The sequence below is a fragment of the Aulonocara stuartgranti genome, assembly GCF_965226115.1.
Source record: "Aulonocara stuartgranti genome assembly, chromosome: 4".
Lineage (NCBI taxonomy): Eukaryota > Metazoa > Chordata > Actinopteri > Cichliformes > Cichlidae > Aulonocara > Aulonocara stuartgranti.
Genome location: NC_138942.1, coordinates 1,087,905 through 1,100,000, shown reverse-complemented (window position 1 = coordinate 1,100,000; position 12,096 = coordinate 1,087,905). Strand labels below are relative to the sequence as shown.

Here is a 12,096-nt window from a genome sequence, read left to right as displayed (position 1 = left end):
GATGTGTCCTCTCGCCACTGCTCTACTCCCTCTACACTTCAGACTGTGTGGCCACCCATGGCTCCAACACCATTGTGAAGTTTGCTGACGACACAGTGGTGTTGGGTGCCATCTCCAACAACGATGAGGCGGCCTACATGGATGAAGTGAAGAATCTGGCATCGTGGTGCCAGGACAACCACCTCCAGCTGAACGTCAGCAAGACCAAGGAGCTGGTGGTGGACTTCAGAAGGAGTCAGCACAGAGACTACAAGCCCATTATCATCAATGGAGCTCCAGTGGAGAGGGTGCAGTCCTTCAAGTATCTTGGTGTCCACATCTCCTCAGACCTGACATGGGCTGCCCACATTCAGGTCCAGACCAAAAAGGCTAGGCAGCGCCTGTATCACCTACGACAACTGAGGAAGTTCAGGGTCTCTCCAAAGATCCTCAGGATTTTCTATACAGGCGCTGTGGAGAGCATCCTCACACAGAACATGACATCGTGGTTTGGGAACAGCTGTGCAACAAACTGTTCCAACTTCTGCAATCTGGTAGAAGGTTCCGCATCTTCCGGGCAAGGACAGAGAGACTCAAGAGGAGCTTCTATCCCCAAGCCATCCGTGCCCTAAACACACACACCCGCCCTCTCACATCATCTATAACTGACTGAGACAGGACTCTTCCAGACACGTCTGTATCTGGAAGTCCCACAGGATCTTAGCTCGGTCATTCTCCACCACCCTTGGGGGCATCTCCCATTTTGACCTCGGGACTTCCAGGTTATACTCGGCACAGATGTTCCTGTACACTATGCCGGCCACTTGGTTATGGCGTTCCATGTATGCCCTGCCTGCTAGCATCTTGCACCCTGCTGTTATGTGCTGGATTGTCTCTGGGGCATCTTTACACAGCCTGGGGTCTTGCCTGGTGTGATAGACCCCAGCCTCTATGGATCTTGTGCTCAGAGCTTGTTCTTGTGCTGCCATGATTAGTGCCTCTGTGCTGTCTTTCAGTCCAGCTTTGTCCAGCCACTGGTAGGATTTCTGGATATCAGCCACCTCCTCTATCTGCCGGTGGTACATACCGTGCAGGGGCCTGTCCTTCCATGATGGTTCCTCGTCTCCCTCCTCTTTCTTGGGTTTCTGCTGCCTGAGGTATTCACTGAGCACTCGGTCAGTTGGGGCCATCTTCCCAAAGTATTCTTGGATGTTCCTTGTCTCATCCTGGACTGTGGTGCTGACACTCACCAGTCCCCGGCCCCCTTCCTTCCGCTTAGCGTACAGCCTCAGGGTGCTGGACTTGGGGTGAAACCCTCCATGCATGGTAAGGAGCTTTCTTGTCTTTATGTCAGTGGCTTCTATCTCCTCCTTTGGCCAGCCTATTACCCCAGCAGGGTACCTGATCACGGGCAGGGCGTACGTGTTGATGGCCCGGATCTTGTTCTTACCATTCAGCTGACTCCTCAGGACTTGCCTGACCCTCTGCAGGTACTTGGTGGTTGCAGCTTTTCTAGCGGCCTCTTCATGGTTCCCATTTGCCTGCGGGATCCCCAGGTACTTGTAACTGTCCTCTATGTCTGCAATGTTGCCTTCTGGTAGTTCAATCCCCTCAGTTCTGACTACCTTCCCTCTCTTTGTTACCATCCGACTACACTTCTCCAGTCCGAACGACATTCCAATGTCATTGCTGTATAGCCTGGTAGTGTGGATCAGTGAATCGATGTCTCGTTCACTCTTGGCATACAGCTTGATGTCATCCATGTACAGGAGGTGGCTGACAACTGTATGTATGTATGTATATATATATATATATATATATATATATATATATATATATATAATGTTCTTCCTCTACAGCCCCCCCCCCCCCCAATTTTTTTGCACATGTCGAGGAGCGTGTCAGGCTACATTTCACTGTGTGTTATACTTGTATAACTATGCATGTGACAAATAAAGAACCTTGAACCTTGAAAAAAAAAAGAAAAGTGTCAGGACTTCTTTATGTTTCCTTGAAAAAGTTTCATCCGAGAAGCTTCTTCAGTTCTAAGAGCAACAGGTGGAGAGTCCCCAAGAGGGTCATGGGCCCACTGTTGAACCTAATCACATGAGCCAAGGTGTGGAAAGAGGTGTGGGTCACAATCAGCCAAAGTTTCAGGTGAACCTGTTGCTGCCCCACCCTATCATGTGACTTACTGAGGTGAAATCAGGCTGATTGTCAGGATGCAGGAGGACAACTACATCATGACCATAACCGCCATCATATCCTGTAGCCAAGTAATGTTGAACCAAGTCGGCTCAACCTTGTTCCCAGATGCGCACTGTGGTGAGTTCGCACGGCGCTTTGGTCACCTTGAAGCACAAAAAGAGAATTTGGAGCTGCTTCGCGCCTCGTTGACATGGAAACTGCACCCGTGCAGCTGCAGTGTGACGGGGCGCTCGGTTTGTTCGCCCCATTCCTGAAGCCGCAGCGCCGTCTACATGCGGCTCGAACCTGGTGCCTGTTTGGTAGCACATATCTGTGAGAAGCTGAACACAGGAGTCGTCTCACAGATGAACACCTGCGGTCCATCCTGACCATCTGCACGACGCACGAGCTCACACCAAACCAACGAACTTGTTGCCAAAGCAGAAGAAAACTCAGTGTTTTCATTTGTTGTTATTTTAACTTCTGCTGAAAAGGACACAAATTGTATTTAGTTGTTCTTTGCAGCACATTCATGTTTCTAACTTCTCTAATTTTGACTGGACCAAAATCTTAAAAAGTTTCAGTTTATTTATTCTGGAAAAATATTCGTCTGTTTTTACTCGTATTTATCTTCAAAAACATTTCATTTTAGTACGTTTAGTACGTCCCGCGACCCAAAGTGTCTGAATCACATCATTTAAACTCTGAGCTGGTTTTCAGGTGCGAGCGTGACGCCACTCACCATCTTCTCAAAGTTGACGAGTTCACCGTGAAACGTTTTGCAGCTCTCGTGAAGAAACGTCAAGTCTGGCAGGAAAAAACGAGACGTCAGCCGGCGATGAGTCGAGGACACAAACACACAGAATCAGTGATGCGCACAACGATCAAACGAACTGCAGTCAGTGAGACGTGTTTTTAAAGCAACATATTAACAAAGGAGAGAAAAACAAAACAAATAACATAAAACGGAAGATACAAAAATGAAAGAACAAACGACCAAAACAAAGAAACCGGGACAGCGATCGATCACGTGTTAATGTGCAGCGCTGTCATCACCACAGGGGGGCGCCGAGGGAAAAGTATCAGCTGTAATCCCAGATTCCTGATTTTAACTCTTCACTTCCATCTCTATGGTTCTGTTACCATGGAGACAGAGAGCTAAAGGCAGCACACACACAGGTTCAGACACTTCAAAGAGTCCTCTTCTTCGTTGGTTCTGAGAAAAACTGGAGCGAGGTTCCTCGCTCCAGTTTTTCTGTCTTTCATCTCGTTTAACTTTTTTACTTCTTAAAACACACACACACACACACACACACACACACACACACACACACACACACACACACAGTGAGAGGCATGCTGTGTGTGTGTGTGTGTGTGTGTGTGTGTGTGTGTGTGTGTGTGTGTGTGGCAGGTTAACAGCAGCACAGGGCTGATTAGCCAAAGGTGCTAATTAGCGAGGTGCAGCTAGCCGCTGTGGTCCACAGCTGGAGGCGTGCGAGTCTCAGAAGACCAATCAGAGCGATTTATGGATGATCGATGAGTGAACTGGTGGACCTGGGTGTGTTTACCTCGTGCTGCTGATTCCAGGAGAAAGCTGCAGCGGGTTTCATCAGCAGAGGGAAACAAACCAAACGTCCTGAACACTAAAGAAGAAAATCGTCTCCGGGGTTTCTGCACTTCCATTAAAAATGCTTTTTATCTCTCGGAGTCCGCGCTGAGTCTGAGAACTGGAATACTGGAAGACTTCCAGAAGGTTTGACTTCCTGATTTTCAGCTTTCCTCAGTTTCATAGATTCAGCTAAATCCTGCAGTCAAACCTGTAGTGATTCATCAGTAGTTACCTCAGCGTTACTGAAGCACCGCAGACGCCGCTGTCACGCCTGGTAATGTGCTGATGTCAGCGTGCAGGCTCACCTTTGAGCAGCAGAGGAGTGAAGGGGATCAGCGGAGGCCTCAGGCTGGTGATCAGGTCTCTGTAGGACTTGTGGTTCCTGGACGGGTCCTGTGGGACAGCGTGACGGTCAGAGCGTCATCGTTCTAACTCGGGTCAGAAAGCATTAGAGATAAAAACGTGTGACTCACCGCGATGCTTTCAAACTGCTGAAACTGCTTCCTGAACTTCCCCGGCAGACCCTGCACACGGAGAGGACAGCAGTGAGACACTGACGGACACATGGACACACATTTATCAGTGCTTCACACGGTCAGCGCGACGGGTGAAATACGGACAAACGGCAGGGAGTCGGTCAGGCAGAAGGCACTGCGCTGCAAAGTTTCCTAATGAGTGCTGACCGGAAGTGAAAGTTGCTGGTTGTAGTGGGAAGGTACAACTTTTCCACCGCTTCGAAAACAGTTGCAGAAAAGTTGGAGTCCGTCGTGCAAAGCACAGGCAACAGCAGCAACCTGCACGGGGGCTTTTGTTGCAGCAAAGAACCCCCAGCAACCACTCGCCAGCCGCTCTGGAAACATGTTACCAAAGCAACCGGAGGTTACCACAGGGTCACCGTGGTAACCTCCGGTTCAGGTCTGCACAGCTCTAACGCCTCTGCTGGAGAACACACGGCGTCCTACCTCCCAGGTGAGCCTCAGCCTGCTGACGGCCGGGTTGTCCAGACCCAGAACCACGGCGAGGAAGGACAGCAGGTCCTGCTGCTGCTTACAGCTGAAACACAGAAGAAGACGCTCATCTTTAAACCTACCACAGAAGAAGAAGCGGACTGCCTCATGATCTCAGAGGGGCGCAGCTCCTCTCCTGAGTCCCCTCATTAACTCAGTTTTGTGCGTGTGCACGGCGTGTTCGTGGTGGACTCACAGCGCTGCGATCTTGATGAACTTGCGGAGCAGCTGGATCCTCTTCGGCAGCGACTGACACTGCAGGATCTCCGTGGCGACCCAGTGCTGCACCTCGCTGCACCGCTGCAGTACCAGCTCCAGGTTCAGGGGGCGCCAGCACGACTGCTCTCCGTGAAACACGTAACACACAAACTCCACCTGCAGGAGACACCAACGAAGAAGACGTGCGTTTGTTCGTTTGTGAGCTGAAGCTGCGTCACTGAGACAGAACAGCCTTCAAATCCTGCGGCGCACTCAGACCTCGTGCACGCAGCTGAAGAGCTCCCAGTCGAACACCACCAGCTGATTGGCCACCTCCTCTGCCGACATGTCGTGGAGTTTACTGTCGCCCGGCGTCCAGTGGATCTCCTCAGGAAGAGGAAGCTGAGGAAACAGGAAATTATCTCATCAGAATCCCAGAAGATGTGAGAGAGGGAGTGAGACTTGCCCCAGCAAGCTGCTACTGCGTCCTGATTGGTCGGTTAGACATCAGGTGATAGCAGCAAAGTTAAAGCTCTGCAGAAAGGTCCTCGTGTGCAGCTGGATGCACAGGAATCAGGTGCACGTGTGCATGTTTGGGTAACCTTTGTTTCAATGACAGCCATGAACCAATCAGATCCTCACCAGCGAGTCGAGTTCGGAGGGTTCGCAGGCGAACAGGTGAGTGTTGACTCCCAGCGTGGTGAAGACGGCCTCGTCGCTGGGACGAAACACGGCTTTCTCTGAACACACAACACAGCCGTTAATAACACACAGACAGAGCTGTGTGTGTGTGTGTGTGTGTGCGTGCGTGTGTGTGCGTGTGTGTGTGTGTGTGTGTGCGTGTGTGCGCGTGTGTGTGTGTGTGCGCGTGTAGACCTCCGGCTGACGTCACGGCCACCAGTATGAGGTTTCCCGGCAGGACTGGCTGGTCTTCGCTGTACTGCAGCTTCTCTTTGACCAGAGCCAGAATCTCTCCAACCCGGCAGGACAGACGGCTCCTGATGGTGACGTAGGAATGATCCGGAGTGTACACCCTGCAGAAGACTGAACACACACACACTCAGTGAGTCCTCTGAGAGCGCAGCATCAAAGATGGCTGCAGTCACGTGACATCATGGCTTGTCGTTACTATAGTAACTGCCACTCAAAATGTGGTTACTCATACATGTGTTTCCAAGCACGTCTGTCGACGCTCTGAACACAGTTAGAACTATAAGAACAAACTAAGCAGAGAAACTGAACAGAGGTCACCCTGACTCCCGGCTGTACATCGCTCCGTCATTCTGTGGCGTCCAGCTGCATGTAGGAGCTCCATGGCTGCATCCAGCAGCTTTCTCTCTTCTCTGAACATTTTAAGCATCTCTCTCAGTCCTGATCAGCTGATCAGCTTAGTCTGTTTTCCATGACACAGGTCTCACACGAAAAACTGGTGTAAAGTCAAAAGTAAACACGTTACGGGACCAAAGCGCTCAATGGCAGCACGCGGTCGAGGCATTTCTTAGTCTTAAATAAGCTGTAATAGAGAGATTAAACACGTCTTCCTCGGTTATAATAAACTGAGATTAGGAAACAGGACCTACAGAAAAGCACGGTGCTCCTCCTGATGAGGCACACAAAAGCTCGCTCGGCCTTCAAATGCTTCTGGTCGTCTGTGTTTTGATGAAACAAAAATTGAATTGTTTGGTCACAATGATGTTTCCTTCATTCGGCGTGAAAAAGTAGAAGCCTTCAACCCGAAGAGCGCCGCCCCCGCTGTCTAACACGGTGGTGGGAACCTAATGCTGGGGCTGTTTTTCAGCCAATGGACCAGGGAACCAATCACAGTGAACCATGAAAAACAGATCCATGAAGATTCAATGACACCAGGCAGTCTGCAGAGGAACGCGGCCTTGGACACAACAATGACCCAAAACACAGCAAACGTGCTGAATAAACGTTAGCAGACAACACTAACGTGTTGCAGCGGCTCAGCCAGAGTCCTGAATCCAACTGAGAATCTGTGGAGGGAGCGAAAGACCAGGGTGATGGCAAGAGGACCCTCCAAACTGAAGGATTTGGAGCTCATTGCAAAAGATGAGTGGGCAAAAATACCTGTGGAGACGTGCAAAAAGCTGCTCTGCAAGAACAGGAAGCGTTTGATTGCTGTAAAAGCCAATAAAGCTTTTTCTATTGATCATTGAGAAGGGTGCGAACAATTCAGACACTTTTTGCTCAAATGTATAAAAACGCTGATCATTTTTCCCACAATAATGCTTCTTGTACATCATCTTCTTATCTTTTGGGAGACACTTGTGTCATTTTGTATCAGTTGGGACAAATTACATGAAAAACTATAAATAAAGAGGGAAAAAAACAACTTGCTGGTTGAATAAAAATAACTTTAAGTCAAAATTTGCCGGGAGTATGACTGCAAATAAACCTGACTGACTGCAGGACACGCACACACACAGACACACACACAGTGTGTGTCTGTGCGTGTTCTGGGTGTGTCGCTGTGTGATTTGTTTATCCCTGCCACAGACTGCAGGTGTATTTGCATTCAAACTCTGTGTGTGTTTACAGATTACACCGCTTTTGTGTTTGTGTGCGTGCGAGGGTGTCGTACTCTCGTCGGAGCCTCTGAAGGCCTCTCTGGGCTGCAGGCAGGCGTCGATGCGTCTGAAGTGTCTGAACAGAGGGCGCACCTGCTTCTTCCTGCTCTCCTTCTCCTCGTCAGAGCTGCTCGCAGAGCAAACACACGTCCAATAAATCCAAACAACAATTACACAGAAACTGAGAGTAATTCACAGAAAATATAACAAATCGATAAAATAACTTATTACAGTAAATATTTAGCAGAGTATAAAAATGATTAATAAAAAGTGTTTCATTGTTTAAGCTGTGAGAGTGCGATCAATAGAAACGTTAATGATGAATAATAATATGATAACTGTGTGAGTCACGATGGAGCGCCGCAGCAATAAAGAAACCTCGTGAACATCAACATCCAGAAATCAACACATGATAAGCGTGCTGTGTGCAGACTGTACACAGATTACTGCGCTCTGATTGGTCAGGTTTAGGTCACATGGGGCTAGAGACCAGCCTGTAACCCTGCATGAAACTGGCTGCAAACATGGTCACCTAAAAACCCCTGATGGACTCAGACGCCAAAGTTTGTATGGAAGCTTGCACCCGCTGACTACACTGTGTGTGTGTTACTGTGTGTGTGTTACTGTGTGTGTGTTACTGTGTGTGTGTTACTGTGTGTGTGTGTGTCTTACGGGCAGTGTAAGATCTCGGTCCATCGCTGCAGTTTCAGGACGTCCTCCACCAGCTCAGGATACTGGGCCAACTCCTGTACGGCACACATGTACAGCTCCTGCACACACACACACACACACACACACTTCAGATCCAGACAGTCTCAGCAGTGATTATGAAGAATAAGTATTCAAATAAAAAACGGATGTTTGTGCATCGACCGCCGTGATGCAGTCTTCACGCTGACAGTGGGAGGAGTCACAGGTGTGGAAACATGCAGGTGGAGATTTGGAGCTTTTTAACATTATTTATTGTTATTATTGTTTTTCCAGAAATTTGGATCCGACCTGCAGGAACCACTCAGGGCTGAGACGGATACTGCATGTGTGTGTGCGTGTGTGTGTGTGTGTGTGTCTGCGTGTGTGTGTGTGTGTGTGTCTGCGTGTGTGTGTGTGTGTGTGTGTGTGTGTCTGTGTGTGTGTGTGTGCGTGTGTGTCTGCGTGTGTGTGTGTGCGTGTGTGTGTCTGCGTGTGTGTGTGTGTGTGTGTGTGTGTGTCTGTGTGTCTGTGTGTCTGCATGTGTGTGTGTGTCTGCGTGTGTGTGTGTGTCTGTGTGTCTGCGTGTGTGTCTGTGTCTGCGTGTGTGTGTGTGTGTGTGTCTGCATGTGTGTGTGTCTGCGTGTGTGTGTGTGTGTCTGCGTGTGTGTGTGTGTGTGTGTCTGTGTGTCTGTGTGTCTGCATGTGTGTGTGTGTCTGCGTGTGTGTGTGTGTCTGTGTGTCTGCGTGTGTGTCTGTGTCTGCGTGTGTGTGTGTGTGTGTGTCTGCATGTGTGTGTGTCTGCGTGTGTGTGTGTGTGTCTGCGTGTGTGTGTGTGTGTGTGTCTGCGTGTGTGTGTGTGTGTGTGTGTCTGTGTGTCTGTGTGTCTGCGTGTGTGTGTGTGTCTGCGTGTGTGTGTGTGTGTGTGTCTGCGTGTGTGTGTGTGTGTGTGTGTCTGTGTGTCTGTGTGTCTGCGTGTGTGTGTGTGTCTGCGTGTGTGTGTCTGCGTGTGTCTGTGTGTCTGTGTGTCTGCGTGTGTGTCTGTGTCTGCGTGTGTGTGTGTGTGTCTGCATGTGTGTGTGTCTGCGTGTGTGTGTGTGTGTCTGCGTGTGTGTGTCTGCGTCTGTGTGTCTGCATGTGTGTGTGTCTGCGTGTGTGTGTGTGTGTCTGCGTGTGTGTGTCTGCGTGTGTGTGTGTGTGTGTGTGTGTGTGTGTGTGTGCGTCTGCGTGTGTGTGTCTGTGTGTCTGCATGTGTGTGTGTCTGCGTGTGTGTGTGTGTGTGTGTGTGTCTGCGTGTGTGTGTCTGCGTGTGTGTGTGTGTGTGTGTGTGTGTGTGTGTGTGTGTGTGTCTGCGTGTGTGCGTGTGTGTGTGTGTCTGCGTGTGTGTGTGTGTCTGCGTGCGTGTGTGTCTGTGTGTCTGCATGTGTGTGTGTCTGCGTGTGTGTGTGTGTGTCTGCGCGTGTGTGTGTCTGCGTGTGTCTGCGTGTGTGTAACCTTGGGGAAGCTGTTGCTGCGCTCGCCCTCCTCCTGCAGCAGCTCTCTGTAGGTGTCCAGGTATCGAAACGCCACCGTCAGCACCGCCTGCTTCCTCTCTGCTCCGTCCATCGCTCCCTCCATCTCTCTGTCCCTCTCCTCCCCTCTTCCTCTCCCTCCTCCCTCTCTCCTCCACCCCTCCGCCTCCCCTTTCTTCCCTCCTCCATCTCCCTCCAGGCTGAATCTGGAAAAGTCAAGTTAAGGAGGAAACACATTCGCCTGAAGCTTCGCTCTGAAACCAAATCTCACAGGTGTGATTGTTGCTGTCGTCACAAACAAACAGCTGCCAGCACAAACCCATAATCAGCTGTTTCAGCTTCACAGAGCTGCAGCTTGGAGACGCCGCCATGATGACCCACATATCACCACACGCACACACAAACATCTGCCTCACACAGACTCTTTTTTTCCTCTCCTCCGATTGGCCGATGATGCTGCTTTTTGTTTTTTATCCTCTTTATGAAAACAGAACTACAGTTCCCATGATCCCCTGGGAATGCACGCAGGAAGTGCAGAGCTGAGAAAAGTTAAAAGCAGCTGAGCTGTGAGCGACGCTTGTGGTGAATCATCACGACTGTTCAACGCGGCGAGACTGAAGGCCTGACGAGCGCCATTTCTCTGATCACGGCTCTGTCCACGAAGAAGGCTAAATGTGCCCGGCCCCCCGTCTGATCCCTTCACCCCTTCCTGAACGAGTCCCTGAACGTCTCGTGTTCTTGAACATGGAGCTCTCTCTTCGCCTGTCCTTCCCTTTCTTCTTTCGGCCACACCCCCCTCTGCTCCTCTTCCTCTCAGCTCTTCATCGCTCTCTGTGGCAGATCTGCGGCTGCAGCAGAAATCTGCTTTTCTGCGCTGCGAGTGTCGAGCTGCTGCACCGGTCATTAAACGTGCTCTTTATTCATTTTTGGGTTAGAGGACGAAGAGCTGACGGTGAAGATGAGATGTGAGCGTCCTGCTCAGCTGATCTGAGATCAGTTTCAGGTCTGAGTCTTGTTCCTGTTGGATGCTACAGAGCGCGCTCAGTGGCTGAGGAGATTGAGGTAGTTCAGTCGGTGATGACGGTCTCTTCCTGTGTGTACGCCCACGGGTTTTCAGGACTTCCTGTTCTAAGCGCTGACGTTGACCTGCTGAAGCGTGATTGGTCCGCAGCACTCGACGCTCTGGTGACAGAATCACAGCTGATATCTGTAAAGGCGTCACAGCACGATTCGTCCGTTCCTGGGATCTACAAACTCAAAGGCGTGGTGATAAAACCGCTGAGGTCAGAGGTCATTATGGGTAAAACAATGACATCATGGAGGTTTCATGGAAGTCTGCCAGCCAGGTTTTGTTTTTCCACTGAAGCAGAAAACTTCCCATTCCCGTCACTGGAATGCCAACAACGTGGGAACGCTGCAGAAACGAAACAAAACAACACCGGAGCTGTTCAGACACAAACCTGCAGAACCCGCAGCAGATAACGCTGCGAGGCGACCGCTCGACAGCCAGGCACGCATGCCTGTGAGCGCGTGAAGGATACTGCTGCAGCAGGACCTGCTGGAGCCTGTCCGCCGCCAGGAAGATGGGATGTGTCAACATAAAGTCATCCAGGAGCGTTTCTGCACAGAGACACAAACACACAGAGATTATCTGTACAGACTGTCCCTGAACACAACACAGGCCTGCAGCCAGGAGAGAAGCACGACATCCGCACACACGCTCAGAGGCCCGACCAACGTCACGGGGGCGGGGCTGAGGGAAACGGGTTTGAGGTAGACGCCGTGTGCAGCAATGCTAATCCAGAGGAACTCTCAGGAGTCGCCCCCTGCTGGACGTCAGACAGACCGCAGGTTTAAGGCATCAATTTTTTAGACCTGCGTCCAGCTTTTATGGACCGCTGCATTTTTAACAGGGGGATGACATCACGAGTTGACGTAACCAATGAGTGTTCTTATCATTTTTGTCTTTTCATCAACAAACGTTTTTTCCAGATGTAGCCCTGTCTGCAATTATTCGGGCTTGCAGTATAAAAGAAAAAGTCTACTGTTATAAGAAATGGTTAAAATATAAATAGTTGATAAAAGGTTTAAAAATCATATGCTTGGGTACAAATGTATTTCATTTACAGTTAAGAGTCCAATAAATATAAGGGTTTCATGATTTAGAGTTCATTTTCTGTGCACAATAAATATGTTGGGGTGTAACCTAAGTTTATTTACCCATCTAGTGTCAGTTATCTCAATATTGTATTGTCATTGGTTGTTGTGCTGACGAGCCAGTCAATGTCACTCTTGGGGCGGGACGAGTGGTAATGTTTGTGTGA

General features: G+C 49.9%; 1 protein-coding gene across 2 annotated transcripts in view; it reads right to left on the bottom strand.

Moving 5' to 3' along the window:
* rapgefl1 (Rap guanine nucleotide exchange factor (GEF)-like 1) overlaps nucleotides 1-12,096 on the bottom strand; it is a 36,798-nt gene that overhangs the window by 8,866 nt on the left and 15,836 nt on the right. For both annotated transcript variants that reach the window (XR_014276479.1, XM_082530630.1), the window contains exons 3-14: nucleotides 11,314-11,392; nucleotides 9,756-9,978; nucleotides 8,247-8,344; nucleotides 7,589-7,701; nucleotides 5,860-6,027; nucleotides 5,626-5,723; nucleotides 5,263-5,385; nucleotides 4,982-5,160; nucleotides 4,741-4,831; nucleotides 4,252-4,302; nucleotides 4,084-4,171; nucleotides 2,909-2,973 (exon numbers count right to left, since the gene is read on the bottom strand). Coding sequence is in view for 1 of the 2 variants with exons in the window: in XM_082530630.1 (XP_082386756.1) it covers nucleotides 2,909-2,973; nucleotides 4,084-4,171; nucleotides 4,252-4,302; nucleotides 4,741-4,831; nucleotides 4,982-5,160; nucleotides 5,263-5,385; nucleotides 5,626-5,723; nucleotides 5,860-6,027; nucleotides 7,589-7,701; nucleotides 8,247-8,344; nucleotides 9,756-9,978; nucleotides 11,314-11,392 (1,376 nt within the window). In the remaining variant the exon portion in view is untranslated. The remainder of the gene's footprint in view (nucleotides 1-2,908; nucleotides 2,974-4,083; nucleotides 4,172-4,251; nucleotides 4,303-4,740; nucleotides 4,832-4,981; nucleotides 5,161-5,262; nucleotides 5,386-5,625; nucleotides 5,724-5,859; nucleotides 6,028-7,588; nucleotides 7,702-8,246; nucleotides 8,345-9,755; nucleotides 9,979-11,313; nucleotides 11,393-12,096) is intronic.